The 16,845-nt window shown below is 40.6% G+C and overlaps 1 protein-coding gene across 3 annotated transcripts; it reads right to left on the reverse strand.

The window, feature by feature from the left end:
• Positions 1-1,267: 1,267 nt before the first annotated feature.
• LOC121087240 (histone RNA hairpin-binding protein-like) lies at positions 1,268-16,398 on the reverse strand. 3 transcript variants are annotated; one of them, XM_040592050.1, is made up of 12 exons: positions 16,028-16,398; positions 14,295-14,411; positions 12,438-12,539; positions 11,599-11,730; positions 8,377-8,526; positions 7,366-7,497; positions 6,564-6,680; positions 5,472-5,579; positions 4,961-5,074; positions 4,548-4,661; positions 3,586-3,778; positions 1,268-2,670 (listed from the first exon to the last, which is right to left on the reverse strand). In XM_040592050.1, the coding sequence occupies exons 1-10, from the start codon at positions 16,099-16,101 to the stop codon at positions 4,556-4,558; spliced, it is 1,152 nt and encodes a 383-aa protein (XP_040447984.1). In that variant the 5' UTR covers positions 16,102-16,398; the 3' UTR covers positions 1,268-2,670; positions 3,586-3,778; positions 4,548-4,555. The 3 variants fall into 3 exon arrangements, with proteins under 3 accessions (XP_040447984.1, XP_040447974.1, XP_040447965.1); XM_040592040.1 differs by having other exon boundaries at positions 3,586-3,761; positions 7,366-7,500; positions 16,028-16,397; XM_040592031.1 differs by having other exon boundaries at positions 7,366-7,500; positions 16,028-16,396.
• Positions 16,399-16,845: the final 447 nt, after the last annotated feature.

The following is a 16,845-nucleotide window of genomic DNA, read 5'->3' on the forward strand; positions in this document are numbered from 1 at the left end:
CAGATAGCTCCAGCCTAGAGGCCACACAGTACTTCTAGCACAACACTGTGTACAAGTTAAATTCAGTTTATCCAGCAGAACTGCCTGCTGTAACACAGCTTCGGGATTACAGCTGCCTTGCATCTTTCTGTCCTTGTCAGCAAATAAATTCCTTCAAAGAAAACACTTTCACACCACAAGTACGCATAACCAACGGCATAGCAGAACTGCTGGTGAAGGGCTGTTTCTATAAGCACAGATAACGTTATCATCTGTAAGGAGATTCTCCCAGTGGAAGCACACCAACAGGAGATACATGTCACTTCTTTGAAGAAATTTAAACCTGGCCGTTCAAGTTCAGTGTTTATTTTGGCTTAATTGCAAACTGAGCACAGATATATGCAAAGTGGATTTAATTAAAATAGGTAAAATTTATGGAAGGCTAGCAAGTACAAACTGGAGATGGACTACCAGACTTCAGCTTTGCCTACCTCAGTTGTAAACTCTTATGCCAAACAGCCTTGGATAAACAAATTAGTGGACTGTCCGCATTCCAGTTTTAACTGCTCTGCTCAGACTGATGAGGTTACTGTTACTAATTAGAAGACATTAGGATGGTCCTACATCCAGTGGCAGCACTGCAAGAATGACTTTAGCAGACCTCAAACCTATCTCAGTTTCATTCCTTTCCTTGTGCTACCATAGCTTGGCCAAGCATACAGAACCTGGATTAGGGAATAAATCTGCCCAAAATTTAACTGCCACAGGCAAAATGATTATATTCTATTTCTAGTCTAAGTTTCTTCAACTGAGAAATAAAAGATCTTTTAAGGACTGCTGAATTACAAATCCTATGGATTTGTGTCCATATATCCACTGCAGGTCCTATCCATCATAGGCAAAAGTTTAAGGGCTCTGACAGCTGACCTTAAGTATTCCATGACAGCCTATTACTCTTACCCAACTGCTCCATCTTCTCCAGGACACCTTTCTCATTGCAGAATGAGTACTGGGGCTTCAGCTGCTCCCTTCCACTAGGTTACAACGCACTAAATAAGTTCATGACTAGATGTCAAAATAAAAAATGAAGGGTTGGACACAACTCAAATTGTAAACTCCCTTTAAGAGTTTGTTTTCATCTCTGAAGAGTCCTCCTTCCCCCTTTTAGCAAGGGCTACAAATAAACTCAAAACACCATAAAACAAACAAACAAACAAAAGACAACTGAACCCACATGCTCCTTTTGTAATGAAACTCTGACAAATAACAGCAAAAGCAGACTAATAGGGATCTTTAAAGTTAAAGTCTTTAATTCTTCTGCATAAAGACAAAATGCCAAAAATTTAACACATTCCCGTATTTACAATCACCATAAATCACATGAAAGCATGCAGGCTGGAACAACAAGGTTCTAAGTATTACTTCTTAAAAAACTGCTGTACAACTGTGTTCCTACTATACACACACTTGAGTGCTCTGTGGTGTGTGACTGAGCCACCCTTGTGCTGGGACACTACTGAACGCTATGCCCGAGCATGCTAGGAAATCATGTTTTAGAAGGGACTGGGAGTAGTTTCTGGGGAAGCAGCTTACTCCCACATCAGCAGCACAATAGGTTTTTGGCCCTTGGGTACACTGCCAGCCCCACAACAAGGCCACTGTGTGCCATCCCCAGGCCTGACATAGTTCTGCAGTGGTCTTGCAAAGAAAAAAAAAAAAAAAAAAAAAAACAAACCTCCTACAGAGAGACAATTCCCAGCTCTACCAGGCATTTGTACCCCAGTACATGACACACAAAATGCCACAAGGGCTGTAAAAAATTATTGTAACTGGCACATGAATCTGGTCTAAATTCTACTGTAGCCACAGCCCTCACTTTGACCTTCTGATCACAGTGCTAGAAGAGTAAAACAAAGGAGAGCCTATCTCAACACCATCACCACCCTTAGCCCAGACAGCCCACGCCCAGAAGCAGCTCCAAACCTGCAAATGCTGCTGCTCACCTCCAATTCCTGTAGGAACAGCAGGCACTGAACTCATCCTCTTAATACCCTTAGCAGTAGATTGTCTCTTCAGGTCAGGATGCAATAACATAAAAGCAAAATCCAGGTATTTACACTGTGTTGCTGTTCATACAGTCACTTACCCCCTTAAAGAGAGGGATCAGATTTTGATAAACCATCTGCCCTTGCTCTCTCTTCTCTCACTAGGCACAGACAAATTCGAGCTTAATGTATCTTATCTCAGAGAACAGTAAATAAGGCCAAATGGATGAGCAACCAATCCAAAAGCTAAGAACAGTTTAACTGGAGAAAGGTTACAATTATGTACATTCTTTTGAAGCAGTTCTTCAGGTTGGATGTTACAATTCTGGTCCAGTAAAAGAAACAGAGTTTAACTCCTTCGTTTAAAGGGTGGCATTCTGCAGATTGACTCAATATTGGACCAATTCACCAGCGTAACATTAGCACGCTAAGTAGCACGATCTCCAAATGGCAACAGCAGGATCCATCAACTGAAACAGCCTTTATAACGATGCACATATCATCTGCCAACACAGGTACAGCAGAAACGTTCTCGCAAAAGCTTTAAGGAACATCCATCATCATTGTAGCACAGGCTTAGTGAAACCTGAAGTTTTACACTTGAGGCAGAGCTTGCAGAAAACTATCCTTAAAGAACTGGAGAAACCTAAACAAAAAGGTAGATAACAGCATTTTATAAATACAATCTATCTAGTCATTAAGAGCAAAACATTTACTATTTTAAGCTGCAGTGTTATAGTAACAGTAAATGAAACACAGCGCTGCATATGGTGAGCTTAAAACACAGTATAAAAGACAAACCTATATTGTCAATACTGAAGAAAGAGTTACAGATAGTATGAACACTTTGCGAACATAAGTTATTGGAAAAACATAGAGAATACTACATACTCTATACTCCTAAAGTATTTGTCAGAGCAAATGAAGCAGCTGAGCCTATCTTTCCCAATCCCTTGCATAATTTTTCACATAAATGTCATTATTAATTCATAAAATACATTTTTATCTCAATTCTAATTAACACATTTCTGCTATATCCTAAGTGTCCTACTGACTAAGGTTTTTTCCTTTCAAAAGCAACCACATACATTCGAACTTACAGACATTTAACTGGGCTTCAAAACAGCCACTTCTGTTTTTCCCATTTAAGACAGAAGTTTTCTTTTAGCAAAAAGGCAGGCGGTATGGAATTCTACCATGTAAACCACTATCTGGTTTGCAAGCAACTTTTACCTGCCACAGCTGACGTTCTGCCAATTGAGAGTTAGAGATCATCACACCTAAAACCCATGGTTAAAGGCAGTGTCTCTTAAATACTGATCTTTGCATCCCCAGGAAACCCATGTGTTGCTCCACAGAGAAGCTATTTAATTCACTTTCTACATTTTACGTGTCACAAAGATTTTTTCAATTAGAATGAGTGATTACGAACCCACTGAATATATATATTCCGTAATAGAGCCTTATTTACAAAGACAACTGCAAAGCAGCTAAATATCAATTATACAGAAGATCAGAAAGGCTCTCTTAACTATGATGTACAAAGGCATGCTTCTTTTACCTGCACATTTCACCTTACGTTGATTGCACATATGCTGACTGTAAATCTCTTGCTTTTTCAGTACAGATTTTATGCGACTGCATCAGTTTTCCAAGACTTGATCTGCTGATCTCATGACTATAACCCTATTCTTCAAATCATTTTCTGGCACAGGAGAAAGTCCTTCTTCGATACTTCTATATACAAAGAGAGACTAAATATTTTCAAATATTGAATTAGCACTTTTCTAAAGTGAATCCGTATTGTCTTATTCATGCTCAAAGAGTTTAAATTAAAAATTAATAAAGTAAATATAAAAATATCATTAGCACAATTTTTTACTCTACCTGCCTTTTCCTCGTATTGCTAGAATTCAAAATCTACATAGTCTAAAATTAATACTGTGCTGTATATTTAATGCCATATATTTTACTATGCAAAATATTCCCACATCACTATTAAACAGGTATTTACATCCTAGTCCATAACATTTCAGAGCCTGCACTGAATGTAGATCAAAGACAATCAAGTCATACAAAAGGCTATTTGCTAATAAAAGCTATTTTGACTCAAGATTACTACCCATCCTATTAATGCACTAAAAGAATCTACAGTCCAAGAGAAAATTTTCATTGAAATCTACTGCTGCAAATGCAAAGTTGTGATTTCATCACAAAAATATTAAAAGGCAACAAAGCCGCTACTGAAATAATTTAAAAACCTGACTCGTTATCATTCAGGTGATAACACAATGATAAAAATTTTCTGGCTGAACAGGTAAATGTTTCAATTTACTGAGTCCGAAGTATTAGATCTTTAAGTTGCTGCATTAAATGCAATCAGAAGTGATAAAATACTAATACAATACAGGAATAAAAAGAGAAACTAGGCTGCTTGAACTGAACAGTTGGATTCTGTAGAATGACACCTGTATATTGGCTACCGAAAAAACCAGGTAAAATAAGTAGTCAGCATGAGCTCACCTTGGTATTTAAATTTTTTTCCTCATTATTCTACCTTCAGCACTTGCACTTCCCCATCCCCTTTCAGGGTATTCTGGCTGATGTCCTTCCAATAAACTGCTACAAAGTTTAAGCCTACAAATGAAAAAAAACAAAACCCAAAGACCAATTTGTTTTAATATGGTAACCTTTTATACTAAATACAGCTACAACCTGCTATTTACTCTAATACAGACCATAACACGAGAACATTAAGGACATAATATTACCACACAACATATAAATACTGGCCAACACATCCCTAAGAAGAATAGTTAAAAAAAAATAATCTATGTTTATAAGAAAAGCTTGGATTGAAATACAGCAATAAAGCAACTATGTTTCTAACTTAATACGGAAAGAAAAGCCCCTGATCGATGAGTTGCATTTTATACCTCTCCAGCCTGCAGTCTGTATCTCTGCAAATTTTGCTGTCAGGCAGAAAGAAGTTAGTTTTTTTCTGTTTCTGATTGTTCCATCCTGAAGAACAGCTAGCTGGAATCGGGTCACTGCATAAAAACAAACAACTATCATTATCAGCACAAAACATCTTAACCTCTAAGGAGGCAGAGAGGAAGCTTTCAGCTCCTAGGCTGTGCAAGTGAGAGGCTAGTAACAACCATGGGGACCAATTCTGTAAAATGCCATTGCTTTCCGTAATACAAAGAGGGTGAAAGGGGCTCACCGTTTTCCAGCATTACTTAATGGCAGAAGCAGCAGATGGAGAATCAGACTGGAAAAAGCCAAGTAAATACAAATAACAACCAAACACACCGCATGTTGGAAGAAATGGAAGAAGAAAAAAACCAGTGGTATTAAACAGTGAAAGAAAAGAAAGATAAAAAGCAAAGGACAACTTCACAGCACAAGCAATAGACAGGAAATCATGATGACTACGGTATTTACCTTGTTATTTCTATACCATGCTGTACTGTCATTACTTCGTTATTTTCACCAAAGGCTTCCCACTCTGAGCACTTTGAAAAAGCCTCCTGACATCCTGATTCAGTAAGACTAGAAAGAAAGTGAAAAGGTCTGAAACCATGGACCTTTGCAACACAGTTCCTCTAAATTCTTCTGAAGGTAAGGGGGCTAAGTAGAGAGAAAAAAACCCACGCCTGTATAAACTAAACTTAGTGTGAAAAGTCTACTAAATCCCCAAAAACGTAAATAATTGTTCCACTTTTCCTGGGGTTCTGACAAAACTTTGTATAATTAAACTATGCTCTCCTCTACATAGCCTATCAGTTCTCATTTATAAGAAGACTTCTTGTGAAGCAGCTAGGAAAGGAAAGAAAAGGAAATATGATAAAGACCAATTGCTAGAGGAGTAGTTTAATTCCTGAACAACTTCAAATGAAGACATAGCCTGAAAAACTCTACCCTTTTCTTCCATCTACCCATACCATCTTTCATAAAGGCAGGGAAAAGCTTAACTAACACACACAAAGTTTCTTTCACATTCCTTCATGGATACGTATTCTCTGTAATACCTGTAGCAAAGGAGGCAACACGGTGAGAATTAAATAGGCAGCAAGTTCAGTATTTGCTGACAGATTTGCAATGAACACTGGGCTTATTCCCTTACCGTAACATTCATCAACTTGTACACACTCTGCAAGCCAAAAAGCAGAATACAGTGCACATAAGAGGTACAAGAAATAACTACGGCAGATGCCTAAAAAGTTCAGAATTACAACCTCTGAAGCAGAAACCAAGTTCCACGAGAAAGCAACAGCACATTAGTTTTGCCTAAATCTACACACTAGACTGTGCTATTTTGTGCATTCTAACACTGAAGTTTCTTCACTTTTGCAAAGGGTCACTGCAAATATTTGCTATCATACAACGCAATTATCTGGCATGATTTCCCTTCCCCATTAAATTGCACACACATTTAGATAAAAGCTATTAAGAAACGGAGGGATAAATACTAGCCATATTCCAAAAGTCAGTTCATAGTATTAATGAATCTCCATATGGAAAATAATTTCATACCTTTCCAGTGTGTGGCACATATGCACGTAATGTTTTTTGCTCTGTGAAACCCCAGAGGAGTCAGAATTGTTTCTTTTTCTGCGTTTCCAGACTGGAGAAGAATCTGGAGAACAGGGACTACAAAAATAAGACAAATCACACACTCAACATTTCTCATTTGTGTTTAAATGCTTATCAGAGTCCTGCAAAATAACAGTACATGCTACACAGGAAGACTTTTTTTGAGGTATCACTCCTCAGTCACAACAGAAGAACAGAGAAAATGGCTCAAATTTTGGTAACCACTCCACTGTATTCCAGCAAGTGAACCCAGCCACAATCTCAGAAGAAACCTGGAAGCAGGACCATTTTCAGCTCCATGCACATGCCCCAGATCAAGGTATCTCAGTAAACAGGGAAGTGCATGAGGTGCTGCACTGTTAAGTCTCCCTGCTGTTCTGCACACAGGCATAATACTGTTAATTAATGATGGTCACTCTTGTTTCTGAAAAAGGTATCCATCCTACTTTCAGCATTTGGCAACAGCAGTTGAAGAAATGTCACTACCCCATTGTATAACCACAGAAGCTGAAAAAACACTCCCTTTTGCCACTGTTAATCATGCAGTTCTGTAATGCTGATATTTTTCCACATTTAGCACTCCATACCAGTGTGGATTACATTCAACAGCAAAAGTGCCAAACTCCAAAGCTGAGCATTAACTGCCCTCCCTTGTTAAATGTTTCCTACAAAACATCATTTCTGACAGCATCAACGTGTATTGAATTGTTTCAGTAAGTTAACCATAGAAGTTATCTCATACCTCTCCAGTGCGTGGTCAGTCTGTCTGCATTCATCTTCACACTCGTTTTTCTGCTTTTCGTCAAATACAAAGGAGCCGGAAACATCCTCGTCTTTGCAGAACCATTCCTGGGAACTGCCTGAGGGTTCTGTACTTCTAAAACCAAGAAATTAAAAACGTGAAAAAAGCCGGGGGGGGGGGGGAAAGGAAAAAAAGGGATTTTACATACTACCCATCTGGCTTACCATTCCAAGCAGAAGACAGTTAAGCTGCAGTAATAATTAACAGTTCATCTCATATGACATCGAAATGGTGCAAACAACTGCAGCTTCGACCTTAGGTCAACTACAACACAGCTAAAAGTATTTACACAATGCAGTAACAGAGCTAATAGAATTCCATTAACTCTTTTCCTCTCAATTTACTAGTTCAAATCTTACAAAGTTTTAGCTGGTGTCAATTAGCAGAGCTAGCCTTGTTACAGAAATACAAAGTTCTGAAAAGATAAAAAAAATTCCATCTTCAACATAGCTGCCACTGTCCTGCAGAGCACAGAAATCTCTTAATACTCTTACACTTCTCAAACCCTCTAACGTATTTTTATTGCATGAGAAAGGCTGTTCCACTGACATCAGAAAAAGGAAATATGGAAAGGTTATTGATGTCAAGGCACAGCAATAATGGAATTTCTGCTTATGCCTATCCTTTTCTAGAAAAATAATTGCACCTTGTGCTCACCAGCATAAACACCCAGAGGAAAGAAGCATACTAATGTAGACAGACCAAATACCTTGCTCCCCAAAGCGCCGTATTGAAGATAAATTTAGACTAAATAATGGGAGTATCTTGAAGACTAACAATTCAAAAGGGAAACAAGGCATTCAAGGAGACTTCCATTTCTAAGCCTGATCCCCTCTTTTCTTCCCAGTTAGGAATTCTCTAGAGGAAATACAGATAGGAATGCTCTAAAGGAAATAGAGAGTCCTCCTGTATAGCTAGAGACACATGCCGACTTAATTCACCCATACGCACACTGGCTGCAGATCCCAGGTTTCTTCAGTAGGAGGATCCCAGGCATGCAGTGCTATCTTCCATAACCTGATCTGCTGGTCCCAGGACCTGCGGCTGTACTTCTTAAATTTGTTGGGAGTTCTAGGATGCACTCCTGGTATTCGCTGATTCCTGTAAATACAAAGTAACATTTATTATTTCAGAACATGATTTCTGTTCTTAAAAAAAACCCTCAGTCTATCAGATCACACAGGCGTCAGTGGCCTAATAAATTAAATTTTCATATTTTTAAACACTTAACTGAAATGCCTATGTTCTAAAACATTGTCAAAACCAGACCACTCTAGCAACAACTAACAATAACATGCTGAGTCAGACAGAGGTTCTTCAAGTCCAGCAATCTGACAGCTGTCAAAACCTGACCCCTACTGCCCATGGTCAAATATGAAACAGAAGCAGCATAACTGATACTCCTTTGACAGTATCCTAGCCTCCAGCTACTTCCGTCTCAGTTTTACTGAGACAGGTGCAGTTTCTTTGTGTTTAGCCTTGTACGGAGTCTGGCTGGGATGGAGTTAACTTCATTCATAGCAGTACTGTGTTTGGGATTTATGGCTAAAACACTGCTGATAACACACAAATTTTTGGCTATTGCTGAACAGTACTTGCACAGCTTCAAGGCCTCCTCTTTTTCCCCCACTCTGCCCTGCGCCCTCTTGCAGCCACTAAGTTCAGGGCGAACAAGAAGTTGAGAGGGCAAACTGCTGGAACAGTTGACTCAAGTTACCTAAAGAGATATATTCCACACCGTAGAATATCATGCTTAGCATAAAAAACAAGAGCACAGGAAGAAGGGGAGGTGTCTTCCAAAGCGGCCACTGGTCAGAGACTGTCAAGGCACCAGTCTGCTTGCAGCAGGCAGTGAGAGTGATTGAGTGCATTTGCATCGTTTGCTTCCCCCCCCCGCCCTTCTTCACCTATTAAACTGCCCTTATCTCAATCCATCAGTTTTCTTGCTTCTGTTCTTCCTATTCTTTCCCCATCACACTGGGGAGAGGGAGGGAGCAAGTAGCTGTGTGGGTACTTAGCTGCTGGCAGGGGTCAATGCACAAGTATCTTACGTCAACTTTTATTTCACCACTGTCCATGCGTTATTACAACAGGAATTGCTAGAATTCTAAATAGCATTTGTCGCTTAGGAGTTTAGAAAACAAAGTACCCCACTCTCTGCGTAAAATGTAAATGATATGCCTTTCCACTGAGTTTACACTGAGCAGACACTGTAACAATGGGGTCTGGGATCATCTCATGGCTGGAAGTACTTTTTCTCAGCTGGTATCTCAAACCCAGTCCTGCCCACCAGATTACTACTGGAGAGCTCACTCAAATTGTATCTACAGCACAGAACAATCCCGTTTATAGTCCTACTATATCAGAGTCAGCTTTATGCCTGGCAGGATGTATATTACAATAATGTTTTAAATCACAGTAAGTACCCTGGTCTTAAGTGGTTCCGTCTACCAGCTTTACAGATCAACATACCATAACACTTTTTCTAAGTTAAGATAAACAGATCCCTGCTAAGGAACAGTATTAAGAACTACCCCATTAAAGTGCAACCCAAAACACTTTTTTTTTTTTTATTAAGGTTTATCCCATGTTTTTTCTGAACACTGTTCTCACCTTTTCCTGATTTCCACCTATGATTTAACTGAACACAGCACAGCTATGCAAGTGCCAGGCATCACCGTAAGACTGGCTGCAGTCCTACCACTGACAACAAAATGACAAGCAAAATGACAATTCACAAAGCAATCCCAGACTCTTTGAAGAAAAAAAAGTGTAACTGAAGATGTGACAGTGTGTCCTGGTTTCAGCTGGGATTGAGTTAATTTTATACTTAATAGCTGGTACAATGCTGTGTTTTGGATTTAGTATAAAAATAATGTGGATAACACACTGATGTTTTAGTTGTTGCTCAGTAATGCTCACTCTAAACCAAGGACTTTACAAGTTTCCCATGCTCTGCCAGTGAGCAGGTGCACAAGAAGCCAGGAGGGAGCAGATCCAGGACAGCTGACCCAAACGAGCCAAAGGGCTATTCCACACCATTGAGCATCATGTCCAGTATATAAACTGGGGTGGAGTTAGCCTGCCGATCACTGCGTGGGGACTGGCTGGGTGTTGGTTGGCACGTAGCGAGCAACCGTATTGTGCATCGCTTGTTTTTTCTTTTGGGTTTTATTCCTCTCTCCCCTTTCATTAAAATAGTTATTATTTTATTTCATTTCAACTATTAAACTCTTATCTCAACCCATGAGCTTTACATTTTCCCCCCCGATTCTCCTCCCCATCCTGCTGGGGCAGGATGTTGGAGGAAGTGAGTGAACGGCTCCGTGGTGCTTAGTTGCCAGCTGGGGTTAAACCACAACACCATGTCATTGTGTGATATCTGTGATCATTTATGGTATCTGTAGTTGATTTTTAGTCATCTAGTCTAATCTTTCAAGTTTTGCTCAACAACAAGCTTGCAGTGTCCACTGCACTTGGCTGGCAATTTTCACCCAGACTCTAACAGGTAGAATCCATAGAAAGCTGGCAACTGTAAGCAGCAAGCCATATTTAGAAAAACACCTCTAAAAAAATAACCCTCAAAACAAACAAACAAACAAACCACAAAAAAACCCAACAGCACAAATACACATCCACACATTGCTACAAACTAGCTTCTGAATCTTGACAGCTCTGCAGTAAGTAGAGGGGGCTGGCTAAGAAATCTTGTCTGAAGCCCAAACTGGAATGACAAAGAATGACAAAAAAAATTTCAGGTTTTGATTTGTTAGTTACTGATGAATTATTAAAGACTGTTCTCCCTTACCAACACTTAAATGCAAGGCTTGATTCAGTCCTCATTCAAAGCTGACATTTTCTGGTATCAAATAACATCACATTGACCTAGCAGCACAGTCACCAGAAGCATCACAAGGAGCTGATTAATACAGAATTTATTTAAAGTATATTTGCTAATAACAGCAATATAAAAAGGGAACATTTAGCTTTAAATTTTTGCTAAATTTGCTCTTATACAGAAAATACCTAGCTTCTCTTTGATAAAAATAAATTTAAGTTTTCTTCATTTACTGCTCATATAGTTTTAAGAGAACTAAACCTGTGTGCCTATCTACACACACACCAGGAACAAGTAAGAGTTTATTTGGAAACGTGCGACATAGTGCAACTTACTTTGGAACTTCTTTAATATATCTGTCATATGCAAGAGTATTCTTTCCAAAGTTGATCTGTTTCTGTCTTCTCCTCAGAACCACTTCATCGGTTTCCCTTTCAGCTGGATTAGCAGAATCACTTGAAACAGAACTTAAAAATAAGAATTAGAATTAGGTTGAAAAGAACCTTAATAGCTTCACAGCAAGTTATATGAACACGTACTCTAGAACTGCTTGGGTTCTTACCCTGATAGACAGTAAGCGCAACTCCTACTTCACTAGTTTACACAAGTGAAAGTTGTGCTAACCAAATGAATCACTGCAAGAGCAGGTTTTGCAAGTTCATGCAATTGCTCAGGTTTGTAACAAGTAAACATACACCTGAGGGTACTGGTGCTAGAGCTGCCTTACTAGAAGCTTATAGCTAGCCCTACAAGCAAACCAAATGGTACATGATTATTGCATATGTATGTAACCTCCTAATACAAATATGAAAAAAGCTTAAACTCAGTAAGATGGATAATAATAAAGGAAGCTAGCTTAAATAATCTAATAGTCATTTCTCTCTCCAAGCCTCAGTGGTTGGTTTTCATTTTTCCTTTCACAATTCCTGTATTTTCTCCTATGGAAAATTTTAATGAATGTACAATTTAAACTGAAGAAGATAATCTGAAATGATCATACAAGTAGCTTTTGAGATAAGACTTCTCAGTGCTACTATGTCCTTAAGGATTCCTTCAGGCTTGAAATGCAACAGCCTGACTGTATGTCAAACCTTCATTAATACATGTAAAGTAGTCAGAGATCATCAGATGGCTATTGCTATGCAACAATAGTTAATAGTTGTTCAGTACTTACTTCATAATTTTTTTAGATGTTCTCATTGCTTTGTCTTCTTCAATACTACTTTCCCAGCCAGGGTAACTAGAAAGAGGCCTAGAATGTTCTGGTGCTGTAGAGCTGGAAAATAACGATAACTCAATATGAACATTTATTGATGAACATTTTTAATGAACAGAATCTTCAGTAGTGGACAAAACCAGCTTCATAACTATAACATCACGGGCATGCCCCTACTCTTATTTCAGTTCAAAGTCAAACAAATTAAAACATTTCAGCCCAAGTTACCTTCAGCAGTGATGTAAGATTATCAGTTTTACTTTGCCAGGAAAGAAAATGGACATGAAGTGAATTTCATGTCAGAACACAGACCTGGCAACCTCTTAAAATACTCCCAGCTCAGCCAATGCGAACCCACCTCTCTACTACTCGTGGACCTTCTCAATACTGCAATGCCATTAAAGGGCACAACTCATGAAATTACTTGAAGTCAAACTCATATCTAGTTGCTGCTCTCTGTCACTGGCAAAGGACTTTGTAAAGGACCAGGGAGACGCTCAAAAAATAGAAAAATGCCCATCGTGTGAGCAGAAACAACATTTTGTCAGACACTGTCATATCACAACATAATCATTTCAAGAATGTAAAGTCTAGTACGTAAAGCCAAAGAGTGAGTCAGGAAGCTCTTAGTTAAATAATCAGTTGGATCACCGGTGCTCTCTGAGCAGAGAAACACTTATCAGGTTCCTTATTAACTTAAAAAAATATAATAAATGAAAACTGTATAATGTTGTAATATTCTGAAGTGATGAAAACTCCCTTCTTTTAGTCTGTCCACTTCTTTCAACATTAATGCCTTAACAGTTAACATAAGCAATACAGAAGTACATTTAGCTTATAGTCATACTTACCCTAAACTGTTTCACATGAATAGATAAAATTACCATCTATGCCACCAATATTATTTTAACACACAACAAAGATTCCACGGAGGAATCTACTCAGCAGAAGAGAAACACAAAATGCTGCTAGCACATCCAATGCGACTCACAATCATAATATAACGTTAATATTTTTTATGATAGTATCAAAGACAGAAAACAGTCCTGAATACAAAGGCTTTCCTAAGCTCCTCAAAAAGATTCATTTATTAACTGAAGCAGTATCAAACATGCCACAGAAATTACAATAGTCTTCGTACAATGTAATACCCAGAGATGTATAAATTATATGTTTATTCAGTAAAATATTTAATCTCTTCTAACTTACATTCTACACAGTTATCTGCACATATCCAAGCACTCACTTTTCAGACATTAAGATACCAATCTCAACCTGCCTCCACCTTAGGTGGTTAGTCTAAAATACCCAAAAGCAAAGCAAAATACTCTTAAAACTACCTACCTATAAAATTTGATCTCATCTCAGAATGTTCTCAGTACTGGACTACAGGAAAAGAAAATATTTACTAAAAACTGTAGTACAGCTAAATATACCAAATATACTGTCAAGTGAAGAGGCAAACATCATGCTTGGCCCACACTTAAACTTTTTATGCTTTGCTTATGCACCTTTATATAAAAGCATATTGCTTTAATGGAATGTTACACTAACACTGAAGACCTCCGCAATAAAGGGCTTAAACTACTACCTCAGCATGTACCATTTCTCTCAAATGGAATACTTGCTAAATTATGGCATGTATTTCAATTAGCCAGACTGAATGGTCTACTCCTGCACAATGCAGATACTGTCTGCTAACTCTGTACTACTGTATTAAACATTTCATCTAATCACATCTAAGGTTTTGTCGGAATCCTAAAGAAAAGAGCGCAGCAATGTGAAGATTTAAAACAAACCGCACTTACTCCTTACCTCTCCAGCCATTGGTCTAAATGTCTACGCTGATATTCATCAAACACCAAAGAATCTGAATCATTCCAGTTTCTACATTCCTGTACTTGATGCCAGCAGTATGGATGTTGCACAGAACTAGAACACAAGAATTTTCATCAGAAATCAAGTCACTGGAAGTCACTGAACATTGCCTATACAAAACAAACATGAACAAAAAGAGTATCATCATCTATATTTACAAAATGCAGATTTGGCATACAGATATGTTATTTGTGTCAATTTACTCATTCAGGCAACACTAACTTAACAAAGTTGTTAGACAATGCAATTGCTGAGAAAAGATCTTTGAGTAATCCAAATAAGACATCAGAATTTTAAAATAAACTATTAATACTTAGATAGCCAAAAGTATACCCTTTCTATTTGCAAACAAAAAGGGGGAAAAAAACCCCAAGAGGACTGTCACCAGTGCTTATGGAACTGCTGATATGTGCCAACATTCATAGACTGTCTTCTGTCAGCAACGCATTATTTGACATTTATATGCCATTCTACCTGCTACTAAACTTGTGGAAGAGGCAAATACAGAAACATCACTTCAACATAAGAAACCAGCATGTCTAAGGAGAAGTAGGTCAAATGTTTACATGGGAACACTTTTACACAGGAAATTCTTTACCAGACACTGCTGTGGAGTCCTCACAAGTAAGCAGGGGACAAGGAGTTATCTACATTTTCCTCCTCAAGTTCTGGCGGCTTTGGCATCTTAAATGATAGGTTACTAATCAAAACACCATCACAGAATGTGCTAACATCAGGTCTGGCTTCCGGGCTAAGGACCACACCTGCAGATGCACCACCACCAGCCTGAGAGAATGATCCCATATTGCAGACTCCACACTGTAAACATGCTGTTGTTCTGTATGTGAGAGTAAACAGCAAACACACATTCTGCGTGTGTGAGATCACTTTTTAACTCAACAAGCGAGAGGGAAGGAAGGCTTCTGCTATTTTAATCCTGCATTAACAACCCATTTTCTTCCCCTTCCTCCTCCACCCTGACTGGCTTTGGGAGTTTCCTGCTCCCAGAGGCCTCAAAGTTACTAACACACAGCACAAATAGCTCACTCCAAATCGTGCACCTAGGCAAACAGACACTTTCAACACATCACATTCCATTTTTGCAAAGGTAGCGAGTGGATAAAACTTTTCTCCAATCACCCTCGACAACAACTACTCAAAAGACTTGAAAAAGACCGGGAAGGCACACCACCACCTAGCATACCTTAGGGACAACACTATTTGAAAATCTGGGGAAATACGGTAACCGAAAAGTATGCCTTTTAGAAACACTCCAGTTTTTCTTCACCTGCCGTGCCGTGCAGTCGCTGCCCACCTCAGGGTCCGCCCTACCCTAGCCCGTCTGCCCCGACCCAGCTCCCTCCCACCGCAAGACCGCAGGACCAAAAGAGCCCCCCGCAAGAGACATGCCCTCAGCGAGGGGCTGAAGACGCTCGGTGGAGGACGGCGAGCTGCTAGCACCTGCTTCCCCCCACCACCCCCCCGGCTACCGAGGGGGGCCGGGCTGCAGGCCGGGGAAGGCGAACGCAGCCCACCCCGCGGCCGCACCGCCTACCCCCACCCACAGACGCCACACGCCCACCCGCCCACACAGCAGAGCGCCGGGAGCTCTACCGCCGCCCTGAGGGAGCAATGCCCCTCACGCCCCGGCCCCCCGCAGTAGCTCCCACCTGCGCAGCTCGCCCAGCTCGCCCGGCTCCCCGCCGCCGCCCCGGCGCCGCGGGCCCCGCTGCCCTCCGAACATGGCTGAGGCGAGCCAGCCGCCGCTGCCCGCCCAACATGGCTGCGCCCGCCGCCTGAGGCAGCGCGCACGCGCGCCGTTCCTGCCGGGCGGGGCGGCCCCGGCGCACGCGCACCAGCTCCGGTGGGTGCTGGCGCACCGTTGGGGCCGTGCTGCGGGCCGGCAGCGGGAGCGGGCCGGCGGGGAGCGGGCTTTACACGGGCAAGGCGCGTCCTTCAGCCCACGCTCCTGTGAGGCGGCGGGGCGCAGCTTCCCCCAGGCCGAGGGCACCGCTTCCCTCACAGCCTCCCCGGCGGCTGGACCCCCAGGCCCGCCCCGCCCACCGATTACCTCACTCGTTAGCCGAGGATTCGGTTTTGGCCGAGCCAGGCTCCTGCTAGATGTGAGGTGAATGAGCTCAGCAAGGGGAGTCGGCAGGCTCCACAACTTACGCTGGAGAAATGTCCCCCACATCTCATCCTGCTACTGAAATGCACTGCCTTCTGTAGCCTGGCGCTTGTCAGTGCATCGAAGCAAGGCCACAATAAAAGAGTTGTTTTATACAGGATATCTCACCACTATAGGCCACCGCTCCCCTGGAAAGACAAATTTCTAGTCATCACCCCTGCTGATTTCATGACATCCAGTGTCAATCCCTCCCCCTGCTAGTTAGGGAAAGTATCTTTTTTTCCTGGGATACATATATCAATTTTTTACACACCTCCTTTCATTTGTGCAACACTCTGCGTTCAGGTTACAGTAGGAAAA

This window comes from Falco naumanni, chromosome 1, assembly GCF_017639655.2.
Source record: "Falco naumanni isolate bFalNau1 chromosome 1, bFalNau1.pat, whole genome shotgun sequence".
Taxonomy (NCBI): domain Eukaryota; kingdom Metazoa; phylum Chordata; class Aves; order Falconiformes; family Falconidae; genus Falco; species Falco naumanni.